At 49.7% G+C, this 18,843-nt stretch overlaps 1 protein-coding gene across 8 annotated transcripts in view; it reads left to right on the top strand.

The window, feature by feature from the left end:
• The window catches only part of ELMOD3 (ELMO domain containing 3), a 28,048-nt gene extending 10,598 nt beyond the window's left edge, over nt 1-17,450 (top strand). For 7 of the 8 annotated variants that reach the window (XM_078056358.1, XM_078056363.1, XM_078056362.1 and 4 more), the window contains 8 exons: nt 289-357; nt 1,299-1,390; nt 2,816-2,939; nt 3,200-3,322; nt 6,325-6,455; nt 15,498-15,574; nt 15,902-16,029; nt 16,549-17,450. In XM_078056358.1, the coding sequence (XP_077912484.1) occupies nt 289-357; nt 1,299-1,390; nt 2,816-2,939; nt 3,200-3,322; nt 6,325-6,455; nt 15,498-15,574; nt 15,902-16,029; nt 16,549-16,748 (944 nt within the window). In that variant the 3' untranslated portion in view covers nt 16,749-17,450. Of the gene's footprint in view, nt 1-288; nt 358-1,298; nt 1,391-2,815; nt 2,940-3,199; nt 3,323-6,324; nt 6,456-13,449; nt 13,604-15,497; nt 15,575-15,901; nt 16,030-16,548 lie in introns of all 8 variants that reach the window. The other variant, XR_013441726.1, reaches the window with a different exon arrangement.
• Nucleotides 17,451-18,843: the final 1,393 nt, after the last annotated feature.

Raw genomic sequence — 18,843 nt, 5'->3', positions numbered from 1 at the left:
ATGCCCTAGGGCACAGCTACGGGTGGAAGAAAGATCCAAACTGTGAAAGTATTTAGATGCTGTGCTGAAGAGTTTGGGTTTTATCTGGAGAGTTATGAAGAATCCCTGGAGGGTTTTGAGCAGGGTTGACATCAGATCTGCCTATTCGAACGCTCACTCTGGCAGCCTTGTGGAGAGGGTATCTGAGGGCAGCGGGACCCAGGGTGGACAGACAAGGCTGGGGCTGCAGCAGCGATCCCATCCGGATGTCCCTGGGTCTCAGAGGGTCTCCTTTTCTCACTCTTGCAGTTGTGAGTGCGGAGGTGCTCAGAGCCCAAGAAGAATGGGAAGCTGTGGACAACATCCGGGCAGAGACAGGTAACTGCAGGAATGGCGCTGTGCTGCTGAGAAAGGCACCATCCATGTGTGGCTAACGTTTCTGTGACCCTGGGATTAGGAGAATTCCTGAGAGTTCTCATTTTAGCTCCCTGACATAGAATAAAATATCTTTCCAAATCCACCTCTGGAGGAAATGGGAATGAACGCCATGGGAAAAGAGCTGCCACCTGCTCAGACCTGAGAGAAGACAGGGAGGACCTTGGTCAGGGTCTCCTTCCGCAGGGTGATGAGGTTGAGCAGAAGGATGGAGGCAGGCAGCCAGGGAGAACAGGTTGTTCACAGTACAAGGAAGTCTCTGGAGATAGGGGTTGAAGCCATCTGCTAGAAGGCTCCGAGGGCTGGGTAAAAATTCTCCCTCCCTTTTCTGACAGGTTTGGACGGAGCTATGGGAGGGTAGAGCTTGGACCCATATCTAGCTTGAGCTCTACTTGGGCTCCTGGACAGTCATTACAGTGGACTGTGTCAGTCATCCCCGAAATTGCTGATACGTTCATTCCCTGTGGACTGTACCAGAAGATGGAGAGGAGGTCATCCATATACAGGGTGTGAGAAAGGGCAAAGTGGAAGTGAGGAAAGGCCCCTAAACAGACCTTGGCATGCTCCCACATGGGGACCTACTCCAGGCAGTGACTTGCCTCCTCACAGATGAGTGGAATGGTACCCCCTGCCGGGCAGATCTGTCCCTACTCACTGCAGAGGTTGGCCTAGCAAGCCTCTGAATAGCCCGGTCTACGAAGGGGCCTGGCCCAGCAGAGAATGCCAGCCCCTTAAAGAAGAGTGGTTTGAGCTGTAGATATCTGATGTCTGCCACTGAAAGCCAGTGTCTGGCTTAGAGGTGACAACCCGAAGGCCCTCAGTAAATGTTCGCTGACAGAATGACCACCGTTACAAGTCTGAGAGTGTCTTCCCTTTTGCCACAGGGAGCCAGGCCAGCACAGACCAGCCTGGGCAGCTGATCTCCTTCAGTGAGGCTCTGCAGCATTTCCAGACCGTGGACCTCTCTTCCTTCAAGGTGTGAAAGTAGGGAGGTTTGGGGTCTCAGGCAAAACACCTTCTTCCCAGGAGCCAGGTTTCTATCCCACCAGCCTAGGGCACTGGGCAAGCAAGGTGGAAGCTTCCAGTTGAAGACCTTACCTCATCTAAGAAATCTTAGAGCACAGAATCAGCAGTAGCCAAGGACCCAGGCTTCATGCAGGACCCCAGTGGCCTTTTTGGGACTGTGTCCCCAGAGCTCTTGTGGCCCTGCCTTACACAGGTCTGTGTAGCTGCTCCCTCCTCTTCCCTCTTAGGGATGGGGAGGTCTGGAATCAAATGCTAGACAGTTCCTTAGGGAAGCAAGGCATTCTGTCTAGAAAGCTGAGTAAGTCATGGCCATTCACTCTTCCATTCCTTCAGGGAACCAGAAATTATTTGGGAATTTTAAAAATATGTGGGATTGGAAAAAGAAGAAACATTGAGGAGAATAAAAACTGGTGGGCTTTCTGGGGCATCTTGAGTGACTAAGAGTAGTTTTAGAAGATTGTGATTTCAAATCTTCAACCTAAAACCTGGTTCAGGAGAGGCTGAAAAGTCAAGAACCATGGGTGATTTATGGGACTCAGAGGGCCAGAAACTACCAAAATCAGAATATTCTAAGACCTGCAGCAGTGGCCCTTGAGCAATAAGTCAGCATGACCTGGTTTAGGAGGTGCCCTTGTGGTATGGACAGAATGCTCCAGCAAACCCTCAGGTATCCAGCTCCAAAAAGTCCCCACTAACCTCCCCTCCTCACTGGCTCTCTCACCATAGAAGTTGAGAGGACTGCTAGGCTTTATCATTTATGCCCTCTGCAGAGAGAGAGACCTACAAAAGGTAAAGCGGCCCTGCTGGGAAACCTGACCTGGCTTTGTCAGACCAAGCAGGGGTCCCCATGCCAGCCATCTCTGGCAGTCAGTGGGAAGTAGCTCTGGAGAAGCCCAAAGGAGCAAATGCGGACAACGGGCTAATAATGCCTATACTTGGGGACATCTCTTTTCTTTTCTTTTCTTTTTTAAGATTTTATTTATTTATTAAAGAGAGAGCAGGAGCGGGGAGGGGGGGAGCAGAGGGAGAGGGAGAAGCAGACTCCCCGCTGAGCAGGGAGCTGGACGTGGGGCTCGATCCCAGGACCCCGAGATCATGACCTGAGCTGACGGCAGACATTTAACCAGCTGAGCCACCCAGGCACCCCGGGGACATCTCTTCTACTTACAAAAATCCTGGGACCCAGCAGAGCCTGTCTCTAGAGATGGAGCAGGTGCTTCACAGTTCCTGCCCCCTTCCAAGGCCCAGAGACCAGCCAGTTAGTTGGCGGAGCTACTTCTTTCTGCAAGAACAGTCCCTGTACTGACCCTAATGGTAAGTTCATTAGAGCAGGTGAACCCAGGCCTCTGCCCATTGCCTGCAACTTCCTCCCCAGAAAAGAATCCAGCCAACTATTCGAAGGACGGGGCTCGCCGCCCTCCGGCACTGCCTCTTCGGGCCTCCGAAGCTCCACCAGGGTCTCCGAGAAGAAAGGGACTTGGTCCTGACCATTGCTCAGTGTGAGTGCACAGGTGCTGCCCCGAGGCAGATGCTGCATATGTGGTCAAGCAGAGAGCACTGTTTGCCCTCCTGTTGCGGAGGCTAAGCCAGAGGTCTTGCATGTACCGTGTTGGCAGGGAGAGCGGGAGCTACGGGGTGAAAATGTGGGAGAACACAGTCTCTTGAGTACAATCCAGATCTATCTTGTCTGAACCATTCTCTGAGAAACACTCAGTCCTCCCCTGAGGGGCAGGCAGTCCGACAGAGTGTTTTCGGGCAGGTGGCCTGGATAGCCAAGACCCAGTGCATGGCCAAGTCCTCCAGACCATCTACAAGAAGCTGACTGGCTCCAAGTTTGACTGTGCCCTCCACGGAGACCACTGGGAAGATCTGGGCTTTCAGGGTAAGAGACAGCAGTTGTTCATCTTTTTTTCCTTGACCCCTGAATCCAGGACTAGAATGAGAGCCCAGATAGTCCTCTTCCTGTCGTGCTAGCGCCCTGAGGTAGGATATCCAGGGGAGAGGGTACAGGAAATGCAAAGGCCCTGAGGTGAGCATGTTTATCATGCTTGAGAAATAGCGAGGAGTGTGGCTGAAGTGGAACGGTCCCTTGTGGCCTCATACAGGCCATTGTCGGACATTTACTCTAAGATGGAAAGCATCGGAGTGATAGGATTTGGTTTTTTCTTTTTTTCTCTTTCCTTTTAACACAGATGAAAATTTTGCTTTATACTGTTTTATTTTTTGAGTGAAACAAAATTATTTCAGCTGTCTTTGGATTATGCTACTCTTTTTTCAAAATCATATCAAGTTACATTTATGTGGAATAGGAAAATGTCCTCATTTAAAAAGGAAATTTTCTGTACCCATAATTATTTGGTTCATTGGTATTGACAACATGTTTAAGTCCCTCATCTATAATATAATTATCTTATTTTCCTGCATATGCAATGAGAATCATGTCAGTGTTACGATTTTTGTTTCAATCTTCAAACAATTTAGAAAACTCAAGAGGAGGAGCAAAGTCGGCTGTATTTACCCATATGCTTACTCTTTCCACTGTTCTGTTTTCCTTTCTTATTAGTCCAAGATTTCTCTTTTATCATTTCCTTTCACTTTCAAGAACTTCCTTTAAGCATTTTCTAAAGTAGGTCTGCTGGTGATAAATTCTCTTGGTTTCCCTTCATCTAAGGAAATCTTGATTTCCCCTTCACTCCTCAAGGATCGTTTCTCTGGACAGAGAATTCCAGGTTGACAGTTTTTTTCTTGCAGCTCTTGCAAACTGTGCTACTTGATTCTGGCCCCCATGAGAAAGCTTCTGTCATTTGCATTCTTTCTCCCTGAGACGCAAGGAGTTGTTTCTCCCTCTCTGCTTTCAAGATCTTTTAGAGTTTGCAGGAGTTTGACTGTGTTGTGTCTTAGTGTGGATTTCTTTGGGCTTACCCTACTGGGTTTGCTCAGCTTCTTGAATCTGTAGGTTTAATGTCATTTGCCAAATATGGTCTATCTTCAGCCATTATTACTTCACGTGCCTTTTTTCCTTAATTCCAGTGTAGTTCACATACAATGTTACATTAGTTTCATGTGAGTAATATAGTGATTCAGTAATTCCATACATCACCTAGTGCTCATCAAGATAAGTGTACTCTTAGCCCTTCACCTATTCACCCATCTCCCCACCTGCCTCCCCTCTGGTAACCATCTGTTCTCTATAGTTAAGAATCTGGGTTTTTTGTTTGTCTCTTTTTTTTTCCCATTTGTTCATTTGTTTTGTTTCTTAAATTCCACGTGAGTGAATACTTGAAGTACTTTTCTCAGCCACATACTTTCTCGTCTCTTGTGGGGCTCAGATGACAGATGTTAGATCTTCTGTGCTATTCCACAGGTGAGAGGCTGTGTTCATTTCTTTGGATCTCTGTTCTGTAACTCACAGATCTCCAGGGCTCTGCTCATTTTGTTTTGTTTTGTTTTTTCTCCCTATGTTCAACAGATTGGATAATTTCTATTGTTCCATCTTCTGTTTCACCAATTCTTTCCGCTGTTGTCTCTTTCCACTGTTGTCTCTATTCTGCTCTTGAGCCCATCGAGTGAGTTTTTAATTTTAGTTATATTTTCTGGTTGTAAGTTTTTTATTTGGTTCTTTATACCTGATATTTCTTTACTGAGACTTCCTATTTTTACATTTTTTTTAAACTGTGTAATTATTTATCAAAGGCATTTTTATGATAACTGCTGTAGTAGTTTGTTCTATTGTTGCTGCAACAAATTACCACAAATTTAGTAGCTTGAAACAACACAAACTTATTAAAGTTAATTTATTTATTCAAGTAATCTGTACACCCAACATGGGGCTCAAGCTCACAACACTGAGATCAAGAATCACATGCTCTTCCAATGGAGCCAGCCAAGCACCCCACAAAACAAACTTACTGTCTTATAGCTCCGTAGCTCCGGGGTCTGACACAGGTTCACTGGGGTAAGATCAGTGTGGCAGAGGGCTGCATTCCTTTTTGGAGACTCTAGGAAAAACTCCATTTCCTGGCCTTTTCTATCTTCTAGAGGCCACGTTCACTCCTCCTCCTCCAAAGCCAGGAACAGAGCATCTCCCTGAGCCTGGTTTTGTCTTCACATCTCTTTCTCTGATTCTGTGCTTCTGCCTCCTTCTCTCACTTTTAAGGACTCTTCTGAATACCTTGGGCCCACCCAGAGAATCCGGGATAATCTCCCTATCTGCAGATCGGCAACCTTAATTCTACCTATGATCTTAACTTCCTCTTGCCATGCAACAAAATACATTCCTAGGTTCTAGGGATTCGGACAAGGACGTCTTTGGAGGGGCCATTATTCTGCCTATAACTGCTGCTTTAAAATCCTTGTCAGGTAATTCCAACATCTGTGTTATCTCAGTGTTGCTATCTATTAAGTATCTTTTCTCATTCGAATTAAGATTTTCCTAGTTCTTGATGTAACAAATGATTTTTTTTTATTGTATCCTGGACATTTGGGGTATTACGTAATGACACTCTGGATCTGCTGTAAACCTTTTATTTTAGCAGGCATCCTCTGACACCGCGCCAGTGGGGGAAGGAGGGTGTCACCTCATTACTGCTGGGCAGGGGTAGAAATTTAGGTACCCCATTTGGCCTCTGCTGGTTCCACTGGCTAAGAGGGGGCACAGGTGCCTCATTACATGACTCATTACAGGAGTCCCATGTGGACTCCACTGACATCACAAGGGTGTGGGGCTCAGTCCAGGCTCCCCAATATGCTCACACTACCTTGGTGAAGCTAAGGGACACCTCATTACAGTCAGGCAGGGGTGGCCAAGCCCTTGAAGCTCATGGGAGAAGGGACTTCATTTGGCATTGCTCACCATCACCCTTCAGTTACTCATCTCGGTTATAGGAGCGAATCCAGCCACAGACCTGAGAGGAGCAGGCTTCCTTGCCCTCCTGCACCTACTGTACCTGGTGATGGACTCAAAGACCTTGCTGATGGCCCAGGAGATTTTCCGCCTGTCTCGTCACCATATCCAGGTGGGGCTTTGCGGGGAAGCCAGAGGAGAGGGCTGTGGAGACTTTGTGGGTGCAGGGTGCTCCTAAGCAACCAGGAGGGTCTCACGGGGGCTGTCCGTAGTTGCTCAAGGCTCTCAAGACAGCCGAGGCAAACCAGGACCAGGCTTCCCCCACTAGCCTGACCTGCACTAGAATCTGAGCTCCACCACTTGTTAGCGTGTGTCTCAAGCAAGTGCTTCAACTCCTCAGAGCCTTGGTTTTTTCATCTGTAGAATGGAAATCATGGACACTTCAGCTGGACAATTAGGAAAATTAAATGAGATGTGTACAAAGGCACTAGGCATAGCTGTGATGCTAATGTGTCAACTCACTGTCCTCCCTGAGGACATCCCTTAAACAGTACTAATAGGTTCTCCTAACCCTGAAGGAGGAGAGGTCGCCTGTATGTGCCCCAGAGGAGATTTACCTGTGAGGGTCAAGGGACACATGGTCTTACTGATAGTCCAGAAGTGGCTTCTGTAGCCTTTGGTTTGTCCAAGCCTTCTCTGGTGTTGGGTTTAATGGTTTTCCCAGGCAGTAAAAGGTGGTAGTCCCGCTGTTTCAGAAAACAAATCTGACCCATATCCTGCCATTCACCTATGCCACATGCTGGCACCTGGAATTCATCCACTAAACAAATTTCTATTCAGCATTCCCTATGCTAGTTATTGTGCTTAGTGCTTGGGGTACATCAGTGAACAACGATCCTTCTACCAGAGAAGACAAGGTAGTGAGCCTAACACATAAATGATAGAGTACACTCAAAGGTGGTGAGTGCTAAGGAGAAAAAACAAGTAGGGTAAGGTTAGGAGAATATGGAGAGTATTTTATGGGGTGCTCAGGGTAGCTCTCACAAGAGGGTGAGAGGTAAATCAGACCTTGAAGGAGGTGAAGATGTTGGCCCAGTTGGTGTCTGGGGGAGAGCATTCCACACAGAGGGAGCAGCTAGAGCAAAGGTCCTGAGGAAGGAATGTGTCTGGCACTTGAAGGGGTAGCAGAGAATCAGCTGGAACAGAAGGAGCCCAGGAGAGCAGTCAGAAGGGAGGTCCTACGGCTAACAGGGACCAGACGGCAGAGGGCCTGGTAGGCTATGATAAGGACTTTTGATTTAACTCTGAATAAAGTGAGGGTTTTCACAGCCTGGAATACATGATCCAACCTAACACTTTTAAGTGTATCGTATCAGCTGCTAGGTTGAGAATAGTCTATAGTGAGGGCTTTTATAATCAAGTCAGAGATGATGGGTATTTTCAGAGGAGGTGGTGTGAAGTGGTCAGATTCTGGATGTAGAATCTTGAGCTTATGGGCTTAAGAAAATAGAGCCAGTTGGGGTGCCTGGCTGGCTCAGTTGGAAGAGCATGTGACTCTTGATCTCGGGGTCGTGAGTTCAAGCCCCACATTGGGAGTAGAGTTTACTTAAAAAAAAAAAGAGAAGGAAGGAAGGGAGAGAGAGAAAGAAAGAGGAAGGAAGGAAGAGAGAAAGAAAAGGAAAGGGCGCCTGGGTGGCTCAGTTGGTTAAGCGACTGCCTTCAGCTCAGGTCATGATCCTGGAGTCCCTGGATCGAGTCCCGCATCGGGCTCCCTGCTCAGCGAGGAGCCTGCTTCTCCCTCTGACCCTCCCCCCTCTCACGTGCTCTCTCTCTCATTCTCTCTGTCTCAAATAAATAAATAAAATCTTAAAAAAAAAAAAAAAAAAAAAGAAAGAAAAGGAAGGAAAGAAAAAAGAAGGAAGGAAGGAAAGAAAAGAAAGGAAGGAAAGAAAGAGGGAAAGAAAGAAAAAGAGAATGAAAAGAAAGAACGAAAAGAAAGGAAGGAAGGAAAGAAAGAAAGAGAAAGAAAGAAAGGAAAGAAAGAAAGAACCAGCATCTTTTTCTCATGGATTGATGATGGGTCTGAGAAAAAGAGATTTTTATTTTTTATTTTTTTTTTTTTATTTTTTTTTTTAAAGATTTTATTTATTTATTTGCAAGAGAGAGAATGAGGGACAGAGAGCACGAGAGGGAGGAGGGTCAGAGGGAGAAGCAGACTCCCCGCTGAGGAGGAAGCCCGATGCGGGACTCGATCCCGGGACTCCAGGATCATGACCTGAGCCGAAGGCAGTCGCTTAACCGACTGAGCCACCCAGGCGCCCAGAAAAAGAGATTTTTAGTCTGAGTAACTGGAAAGATAGAGTGGCCATTAACTGAAATGGAAAAGAAGGAGCAAGTTTGGGTGGGGTTCAGTTTGCCATACAAATTTCAGATTGAGGTTTTGCATTTTTGGCAAGAACACCGGGAGTGATGTACCCTTCTCTGTGCCTCAGCTCGGAATGTCTTACTACTGGGGTGGTTGGCTTGGGTCGTATGGTTAAGGTGATGTCTGCCAGGTTTCTCCACTGTAGTTATTATTTTTCCCTTTGTAATTAATGGGTATCTTGGGGAAGATACTTTGAGACTGTGCAAATATTCTGTTTTTCCTCAAACTTTGTTCTAATGGTGGATTTCTGTTTCCTTCATTTTCTCTCACGTTTATTAATTGGAAGAATTCCAATTGTCTGTGTTCTTCTATTTATTTATTCATTCGGTTACTTTTTGTATCAATGTGGGCTCCTGGATATTTATTTTATTCTATGGGTTATAACCCAGTACTATTGTTACTTATTTTGTTGCTCACATTGTTTCAGCTTTGGCCATTTTAGAAGCTCCTTCAGGTCAGCACTTGCACCCTTTCCTATGCCCTGTTTTGTTTTGTTTTTTAATAAAGATTTTATTTATTTAATTTAGAGAGACAGAGACAGAGAGAACATGAGCAGGGGAGGGGCGGAGAGGGAGAAGCAGGCTCCCCGCTGAGCAGGGAGCCCATGCAGGGCTCGACCCCAGGACCCTGAGATCATGACCTGAGCCAAAGGCAGATGCTTAACAACTGAGCCACCCAGGCGTGCCCCCCCACCTCATACCCTGTTTTGAGCACTTTTTGGCTTTCTGGACACCAGAAGATGCCATCTTATATTTTCCCTGTATGATTTCCAGCCCTGGAATTAACCACTTCTCCAAGGAGCTCTCGCTCCTTTAATTGGAGAATGACATTTAGAAAGTGTGAGCGGAGGGCCAGGTATGCACGCTGCTCGTAAGTTCTCACCCTTCTAGGCCCTCTGAGTGGACAGAGCCTGGAATCTAGGTCTGTGGCACGGGTTCGCTCACAGCTCTGGTAGGAGCGGCCTGAGGTGGCGAGCTCGCCTGTCCCGCCCCGGCTGCCCGGATACTGCCTGAGGGAGAGGAGTCCGCGAGTAAGGGGCTGCAGGTCACACCTGCAACATCGGAGTCAGATCATTTTACCTCAGAGGGCTGGAGTTGGGCAGGCCGGGGTTGCCAAAACAGACTGTTGCAGTAACAGCGTTGTTGGCCACGTGACGTAGTTCTCACGGTGTCTGCTGCTGCTTTTGTAACATGGGAAAATAATTCCAACGCTGCAGAATTATTCTGGGTTGGAGATAAACTATGTGAAGTGTCAAGTGCATTAGTCATTCGGTGAGTGTCAGTTATCAAGGTAACTTTTGATTTCCAAGAGTAAAAATACAGCACACACACACACACACACACACACACATACACAACACACGCATGCACGCATGCGCGCAACACAACCGTTGGTGAGGTAGATGCCTTTTTTATTTTTAATTTATTTATGTGTGTGTGTGTGTGTATCTTAGGTGGATCCCTTTTTTTAACCCAAAAGTTCTTGAATACAGTCGGTTAATCATCTGACTCTTGGTTTCAGCTCAGGTCATGAGATCGAGCCCTCCGTCAGGCTCTGCGCTCAGCATGGAGTCTGCTTGCCCCTCTCCCTCTGCTCCTCTCCTTGCTCATGCTTTCTCACTCTCTCTCTCTCAAATAAAATCTTTAAAAAATTTTTTAAATAAAAATGAAAAAATAAATCTTAAGGCTTCACTTATGCCTGTCTATTCCAGGAAACACTGGAGGAGGCAAGAGTGGGACTTCATGAGTATCTGGTCTTGAGATATATTGAGGCCCCACGAGTTGAGAATGTGGGCATTTTCTGTGGTCTTCATGATGCAGGGAGGTAATTTCTGGGTTCAGTTTGAGAACTGCACCTGTTAGCTTCTGCAATGATGCAGTCTCGTGCAGCAACACTGCTTCACCATAATAGACTCCCAGAGGTTGAGGAGTACCTCAGCAATCTAGCCCCTCGTTTCATTTTATTTTATTTTATTTTATTTTTTAAAGATTTTATTTATTTGACAGAGAGACAGCGAGAGAGGGAACACAAGCAAGGGGAGTGGGAGAGGGAGAAGCAGGCCTCCTGCGGAGCAGGGAGCCCGACGCGGGGCTCGACCCCAGGACCCTGAGATCATGACCTGAGCCGAAGGCAGACACTTAATGACTGAGCCACCCAGGCACCCCTATTTTATTTTTTAAAAGATTTTTTTTCATTTATTTGAGAGAGCATGAGCATGAATGGGGGGGAGGGGCAGAGGGGGAGGGAGAGAGAAGCAGACTCCCCACTGAGCACAAAGCCCTATGAGAGGCTCCATCCCAGAACCTCGAGATCATGACCTGAGCTGAACTCAGACGCTTACCCAGCTGAGCCACCGAGGCACCCCCAGCCCCTCATTTTAGATGGAGGCCCAGAGAAGGGAAATGACTTGCCGAAGGTCTTACAACTAATTAATATTTCCTATAGGTCGTCTCTGACCTCAGTGTCTCCCTTCTTGTGATTTATGAAGGCTCTCTTATAAGAGCTTCCTGCAGAAATATGGAAGCCAGGATAGAGGGTTATTGCCAACTCAGAATTCCTCATTTGAATGAGGGGAGGGAGCAGGCCATTCAGATATCTGTGGGAGGAGCATCACAGGCGGAGGCAGCAGCAGGATGAGAGGAGATACTGGGGACTTGATCAGCAGGGACCCAGACTGACCAGTTTGACCAATCTGTTTCTCATCCCTTCACCTTCTGGCCTCTGTGGGATTTACTGGGGATTTATGTTTACTCCTCCACAATATGCATGTCAGACAAGAAGATAGAATAGCAGCTTAGCCTGATAAAGTAAGAGGGTTGGCACTAGTTCCATCTGTATTATTGAGCTATGATTCCTGCTAGACGCTAGACGCTAGTTCCATCTGTATTATTGAGCTATGATTTGAGACAAGTCACTTAGCCTCTCTGGGCCTTAGTTTGGCCTAAACAATTCCAAGGTCCCTTCCAGATTTATTGTATAATTCCTTGAACTATAAGCACTTCCAACGTTTTAAAGTAACGCTTGACCTCGAGCCCTTATGAATCTTGAAAACACCATTTTCCAGGAGGCGTGTGTGAGATCAGAGGAGCAGCTAGGGGACACCACCCCTGCCCGCAGCCAGTCCTGTTCTCTCCTGAGGGGAGGACTAAAGTTCCAGGTACCCGTGGTACATCCTGCTAAAGGGGAACTGGCCAAAAAATACAAGTGCCAGGGTGGGAGGAGGGCAGACTCCCATGAGTCCCGGCAGGGCTTAGCCCACGCCATGCTGAGAAGCGGAGCTCTTACACAGAGGCACAGGGCCCATCGGGCTACTTGCTGGTGGGTGAGGAAGCACCTTCTGATTGTGCTTAGTCACACACACACTTCTGTAGCCTTCTGAGCAGTCTCCATCCATTGTTTCATTCTGCCGACATGACAGGCCGGCGAAGAGGTAGGGCAGCGATGATCCTTACAAATCTGTTTTCCAGCAAAGGAATGTGAGGGTCAGAGAGGTAAAGCTAGTAAGTGGTGAAGCTGGGCCTGGGACCCGCCTCCTGACAGCAGGCCTAGCAGTGGGCTCCTTACAGCAGCGGTGGTCAGCCAGCAGCCCACTTCAGAGGCCCAGGCCCCTCCCCAAAACTACTGGGTCAAACTCCAGGGCTGCTGAAACCGTATCAGCAGCCCCCACAAAAGATGACTCGGTCTTCCTCGCTTTAGGATTCAAAGGTGGTTAAGCCCGAGTGTGAGGGATGAAGAGAAATGAAATCTTAAATGGAAACTCAAAATGGTCCAGGTCTGATGTTCTCTGCTGTCCCTCAGTCCATTTCCTAAACACAGCCTCCAGGTGGTATTTTGGTTCCAAGCAACACTTTTCAGGGCCAATGGAACTGCTGGAGAAAAGGAGACATTTAGATCTGAATTCCAGTTTTTCCCTACTTTTTAATCAGTGGGCTTGGTAAGAATGTTCCCAAGAGTGAGTGAATGCTAGTTTTAGATCCTCTGTTAATTATGTTGCTACCATATTCTTGTTCCTATATTTATTTTTAGACTGAGAAAAGGCAAGGGAGGGGGCAGTCTTATACAAGGATGTGGTAGGTAGGCAGTACGTGAAGGCGTGACTGCGTGGCGGCGGACCTCAGCCGCTCACGTTGGGGCAAGGGTGATGATGGTGGGCAGTTGTTAGCACCTCCTCGGGCCAGCCCTGTGCTTAGTACTGTGCATATGTGATCTAAATTACTTCCGACAGGAACTCTGGGAGGGGGTCTGGGGAGAGATAATAGAAAATGTGAATTGTAGGTAATAAAACCTATCTTGTAGAGTGTATGTGATGTGAGTGACTTGACCCCACCCAGCATGGCACGTGTGTCAGGGTCCCCAGGACCACCCCCAGGTCGATGATGTGCTGGGAGGACTCACGGGACTTGGCCTGCAGTCGTACGCACAGCTGTGATTTAGTCCAGCAAAAGCAAAACCAGCAGAGGGAAGGAGTGCATGGGACAAATCTATGGAAATCAGGCGTGGGCTTCCTTCCAAGAGTCCTCTCCCGGTTGAATCACACGGAACATGCTTAATTCCTCCAGCATCGAATTGTGCGGCATGGGAAACATTGTCAGCCGGGGGAGCTCAGTATAGAGAGATTCAATGCCCAAGGTTTTTATGGGGGGCAGTCGTGCACACACCATCTGTGTAGCACATACCCAAATGCCAGAATCACGGAGAAAAGGCAGATATTCAGCATAAACCATATTGTTTGTACAAACAGCTGAGGCGCATGAATCATCCTGAGGGAATGGTGGGAACCCTCCTCAAATCCAGGTTCCCAGGTGCCAGCCAGGGGCCACCCTTGCAAGCAGGCCTTTCTAAAGACAGAGTCTCAGATCCTGGTGCGTTAACTCTCTGCTGCACAGCACTCAAAGGTACTTCCTTTTTGGTTTTAAGAAATGGGAAAGCTAGGGCGCCTGGGTGGCTCAGATGGTTAAGCGTCTGCCTTCAGCTCAGGTCATGATCCTGGGGTCCTGGCATCGAGTCCCGCACTGGGCTCCCTGCTAGGCAGGGAGCCTGCTTCTCCCTCTGCTTCTGCCTCTCTCTCTCTCTCTCTGACTCTCATGAATAAATAAATAAAACATTAAAAAAATTAAATGAAAAAAACTTTAAAAAAAAAATGGGAAAGCTAAGTTTCGTATAGTGCAGGTGGCCTTCCTAAGGACACAAAGCCAGTAGGTGGTCAGGCCAAGATCTGGAACCCAGATGCCACAGAAGACCCCGAGAAAATTCTTTATGGAGCAGAAGACCCTCGACAGTTCAGTGCTGTCAGATAGAACTTTCTGCAGTGAAGAGACGGTAATATATCAGCACTGTTCGATGTAGTAGCTCCTGAGCGCATGTGGCTATTGAGCACTTGAAATATGGTTAATAGGACTAAAGAGTTGAGGTTTTTTCAACTAAGGAGTTGAATTTTTTTAATTTTGCTTAATTTTTTAAAAACGATTTTATTTATTTGAGAGAGAGCGCGCACAAGCAGGGCGGTGGGCGGGGGGGGGCAGAGGGAGCGGGAGAAGCAGACTCCCCACTGAACAGGGAGCCTGACACGGGGCTCGATCCCAGGACCCTGAGATCATGACCTGAGCCAAAGGCAGACAGTTCACCGACTGAGCCACCCAGGTGCCCCAAAGTTGTTTAATTTTTAATTAATTTAAACTTAAATGGTTCTCTGTGGCTACTTGCTGTCATACTGGACAGCACAGTTATGCATCATAATGTAATGGCTTTTCTTCTCAGGGGAAGCAGATGGGATAGACTTTGGCTCTTGCTAAACTAATGAGTGCACTGATCTGTGGGTCCCTCTCAGTGGGTGTCCTTGGGTATGTGCAGCAGTGGAAACTAACATGTAATATATGGAAATGCCCTGGGAAAAGCCCCTTTTCATTTTCTTAGGTTTTGTTATTAAAGAATAGGAAGGATGGGGCGCCTGGGTGGCTTGGTGGGTTTAGTGTCCGACTCTTGGTCTCAGCTCAGGTCTTGATCTCAGGGTCATGAGTTCAAGCCCCGCTTTGGGCTCCACGCTGGGCATGGAGCCTACTTAAAAAAAAAGAGAAAAGAAAAGAAAAGAAAGGAGCTTGCCCCTCCAAAAATAAAGCATTAAAGTAGACCCCACAGCGGATTCTGAGGCCCCTCCTGGGGAAGCAGCCCCGGTGAACCCCATGCTGCCCCCTCTTTGACCCGCACAGCTAGTTCTCAGGCCTCCGTTATTGACAAACGGGGTGTGCCAGCAAGGCAGGTTTTCTACCTACTTTGTGCCTGTGCCGTCTCTACTTTTGAATGAAGTGCTTATGAGCAGTCAAATAAGATGCCTAGGAAAGGGGAGAAGAGATTGTAGGCACCTGTACGGCTAGATAACCGAGCCTCACCCCGCCTGTGTTCAACCTGACCCCAGGGGGTGGTGTGGTCCTTGGGCAGCACCACAGTGGGTCTGGTGAATGAAGGCCAAGGACAGCCCATGGGTCGGGATGGTGAAGAGGCTGGAGAGCTTGCACAGGGGTTATGCCCGCCAGCCTGCGTGTGAATTATCCTCAGTTGGAATCCTGGTTCCAGCTCCTCGGGAAGCTCATTTCGGGTCACTGAGTCCCAGCTTCCTCATCTGGGAAATGGGAGGATTATTGGGAAAATCAAGTGTGAACATCAGCAATGTCAGCTGCCGCCTCCCGGCCGTGGTTGTCACTGCTGCCAGGGGGCCTTGCTGGGTTGTGGATGGTGGGCCCAGAAGCCAAGAGCCGGGGCTGCCACTGACCCTCCTTGCCTGCTCCATTCCAGCAATTCCCCTTCTGTTTGATGTCCGTGAATATCACCCGCATCGCAATCCAGGCATTAAGGGAGGAGTGCCTCTCCAGGTGAGTCCCCTCTCCAGGTGAGTCCCTGCACTGCGGGCCAGCCCCCCCCATCCCACCCTGGGCTGCTGGCTGGCTGACCAGAAGGACACAACAGAGCCTGATTCCCTCCCGCTCCCGCCGCATTCTCCCAGCTCGTTCTGGAGACCTGCGGCTCCCCAGGGAGCCAGGACAGAGCCCCCCCCCCCAAAACCAGTCTCCCAACCCTGCCCTGGAGGCGAAGGCTGCCTGCGGAATGGCTCCCTGGGGGAGTCGGGCTGGCGGAGGCACCCAGCTGTCAGCTGTGGTCCGTGGTCCACTGCTGAGCACACCGCCCCCCTTGTGCCGTAGGGAGTGTAACCGGCAGCGAAAGGTGATCCCAGTGGTGAACAGTTTCTATGCCGCCACCTTCCTCCGCCTTGCACATGTCTGGAGGACGCAGCAGAAGACCATTGCTGACTCTGGCTTTGTCCTCAAAGGTGTGCTCTTTCTTCTTGGAGAGACATGAACTCCCTAGCGTGTCCCCACTCCCCACCTGCCCAGGTTCAGGGACCCCAGTGTGGTTGCTAGACTGGTTTGGGCTACAGTTCCCTTCCCCCTAACCGCCCTCCCCCCCTACTTTCTCAAGCTCCACCTTCTCAAAGTCTCCATCAGCCCACCACCCTCTGGGGCCTGCTAGCTCCCCTTTCTCTGCACCCCCCTCCTCCCTTCTGGCCTCAGACCGAGGGTGGTCATATTTTCTGAATCAAAAGTTGGGTCCAACAGTTGGACTGGCCATTCAAAGTTGAGACTGTCCTGGTCAAGGTAGAAGGTGTGGTTGCTGTGGCTTTATCTGGTCCATCATCCTCCCTCTCTGGTGAGCTCTCCACCTTAGAAGACTCCTTCACCCTCCACTCCACAGGGTCTGGGATGGAGGTACTGCCTACGGCTGCTGGGCCCGGACTGGTGTGCAGTCCAGAGCCCCGTCAAGCCTTTTGTTTTCCAATCCTCTGTTCCAGACTTGGAGGTGTTGGCCAAGAAGAGCCCCAGGCGGCTGCTCAAGACCCTGGAAATCTACCTGGCTGGAGTGTCAAAGGGACAGGCCTCGTTGGGAGCACAGAAGTGCTTTGGGCCACAAGCCCCTCACTCCAAGGATCTCACCTTCACAGGCGTGTGTGACCTGCCGCCACATTCATCCGAAGGCATGTGGCTGATCTGACCAGCCCAAGGCTGACAGAGAGAGACTTAAAAGATGGGCCACAGCGGCATTGGGAGGGTGCATGGCGCATTATGCCAGGCGTACCCGGGCTGGGCCTGGTCAGGGAAGCCAAGGACCCTCACCCATGTGAGACATTAGGGATAGTTAGACCCACCCCGCTCCCCACAGACCCGCCTCCAGGGCAAGGATTTGCCAGAATTGGAGTTGAGCTAGTTGAGAGTTGGTTTCCAGGTAATCTCAACGAGTGGATGGATCATGAGGTGGGAAGGCCCTGCCTGGATGTTCCCCGTATGCCCACGCTGAGAGATATTCCCACGCCGAGGTGCCAGATTCTGGCTCGCTGGGCAGCTGGGCTCTTAGGCCGTGGGTGTCCACAGGACAGGGACCCTGGAGCTAGAATTTGAAGGGAGAAGGTAGCCGTGGCAGCAGCCAGCAGGGGGCAGCATGAACCAGGGCGAGAGGCCTTCTCTCCATCCTCTCCCCATCCCTCAGCCCCGCTGTTGATGACACAGAACCGGCTGTCCGGTAGGTGTCTCCATTGCTGCCCATCCCAACTGCCCACCAGCTGGGCACCCCCTTGCTCACACTTCCCACCCCGTGGAGGTGTGTAGTTCCCATCAGGGATGGCTTTCTGGCCTGGTTGAAGGAAGGAGGAAATTCACACACCAGCAGTTTTTGAATAAAAGAATTGTTCCAGGTCAAGGGCCCCAGTGGTTTTCCTCCAAGACAAGCCTTGCCCCTTCCTGTGGCCCTGTTGTTCCAGGGCCTGGTGAGAGCCAGGGGCTCCAGGAGAGAAGATTGCTCTGCCCTGGCCAGGCTCCCACCGAGTGTATATGGTGTCCATCCTGCACTTAGAGGCCAAGACTCCTTGTGCACTCTAGCCAGGGGGCAGGGCGGCCCTGGCTCTGATTAAGATCGCTGTGAGGCCCCCTCATGTTTTTTCCTACATTGGCTTCTGGGGAAGCTAGTAGCTCTGTTGCTCCATTCCTCCGGGCCAGGGGATCCTGAGCTGGGGAGACCCCACTACACCGCTCTCCTGTCCTCTGTACTCCGTCAAGTAGACCCATGAAGACCACGGCCTCGCCCCTGCACGCTTCTCCAATTCTAACCCACCAGAGCTGCGGTGCATTGCAGAGGCGGGACGACACATAGCCACCCTGGTATGGCAGAGGACTCCCCACTGCTGTTAGCAGGATGCCTCAGGGGCAGGGCGGTAACGGATGGCAGTTTGCCTGCGCCATCTTGGCCCAACCTGAACTCATCCTTTGTCCACTTTACTTCCTCCAGCCTGGGTGCTTAGTGGGCCTTCAGGGTGGCCAACAGCTTCCTGGGCTTGGTGAGGCTGGGACGCAGAAAGGCTGTGGCTCAGCCTCCACTTCAGAGTGTCCGTTCCGTAGCTCCTCCCCTGCAGGTTCCTTCCGCTTGCTCTCAGACCAGGCTAACTCCGCAGACCCGACCGTGAATGCCCAGCCTGCACGCTGGCCGGGAACCAGTCCATGTGGGCTTCTAGCTGGAGGGGAGGCCAGTGGCCTCTGCAAGAGCCCTTTCTAACCAAGTCACTCCCTGTGTAATGGCCCCAGAGTGCTCAGCTTCAGACCTTGGGACATTAGCAACAACGTTGTCCAGGGATTAAGTTGTGGTTCTCTTGGGGAAGGGGGAGGGGGGCCGAAACCCTTTGAAAGTAGATGCAAGAATCTTAACCTGTGCATTTTATTTAGGAAGGGCCTATCTAGGCCTTCCATGGGAGATGTAAAATGCTTCACAACCCTAGAAAGTCAGGATCTGGTGCCCCCTTCTTCGCTCTCCTTTGCAAATCATCCCTGGCACATGCTGTCTGTGGAGGCTGTCGGGTGGACCACCGCACAGCTCCTCAGAGAGAAGTCGGGGGGCTACACAGAGCTGACTTTCCGGGGCTGTTGTGCACAAAATCAGGATGAACTTGGTTAGAGTATGTTGGGGATGGAAGAATCCAGCTGATAGAGCTCAGAAGCCACATTGCCCTTGGGGCCCAGGGTGGGAGTGGGTCAGGACAGCTGCAGCAGCTCAGCCTGGCCTCCTGAACTCCAGTCCAGACTTACCAGCCTTGCTCCTGCCC

The sequence above is a fragment of the Halichoerus grypus genome, chromosome 10 (assembly GCF_964656455.1).
Source record: "Halichoerus grypus chromosome 10, mHalGry1.hap1.1, whole genome shotgun sequence".
NCBI lineage: Eukaryota > Metazoa > Chordata > Mammalia > Carnivora > Phocidae > Halichoerus > Halichoerus grypus.
Note: the sequence above shows the minus strand (reverse complement) of the source record. Positions and strands in the feature narration are given on the sequence as shown.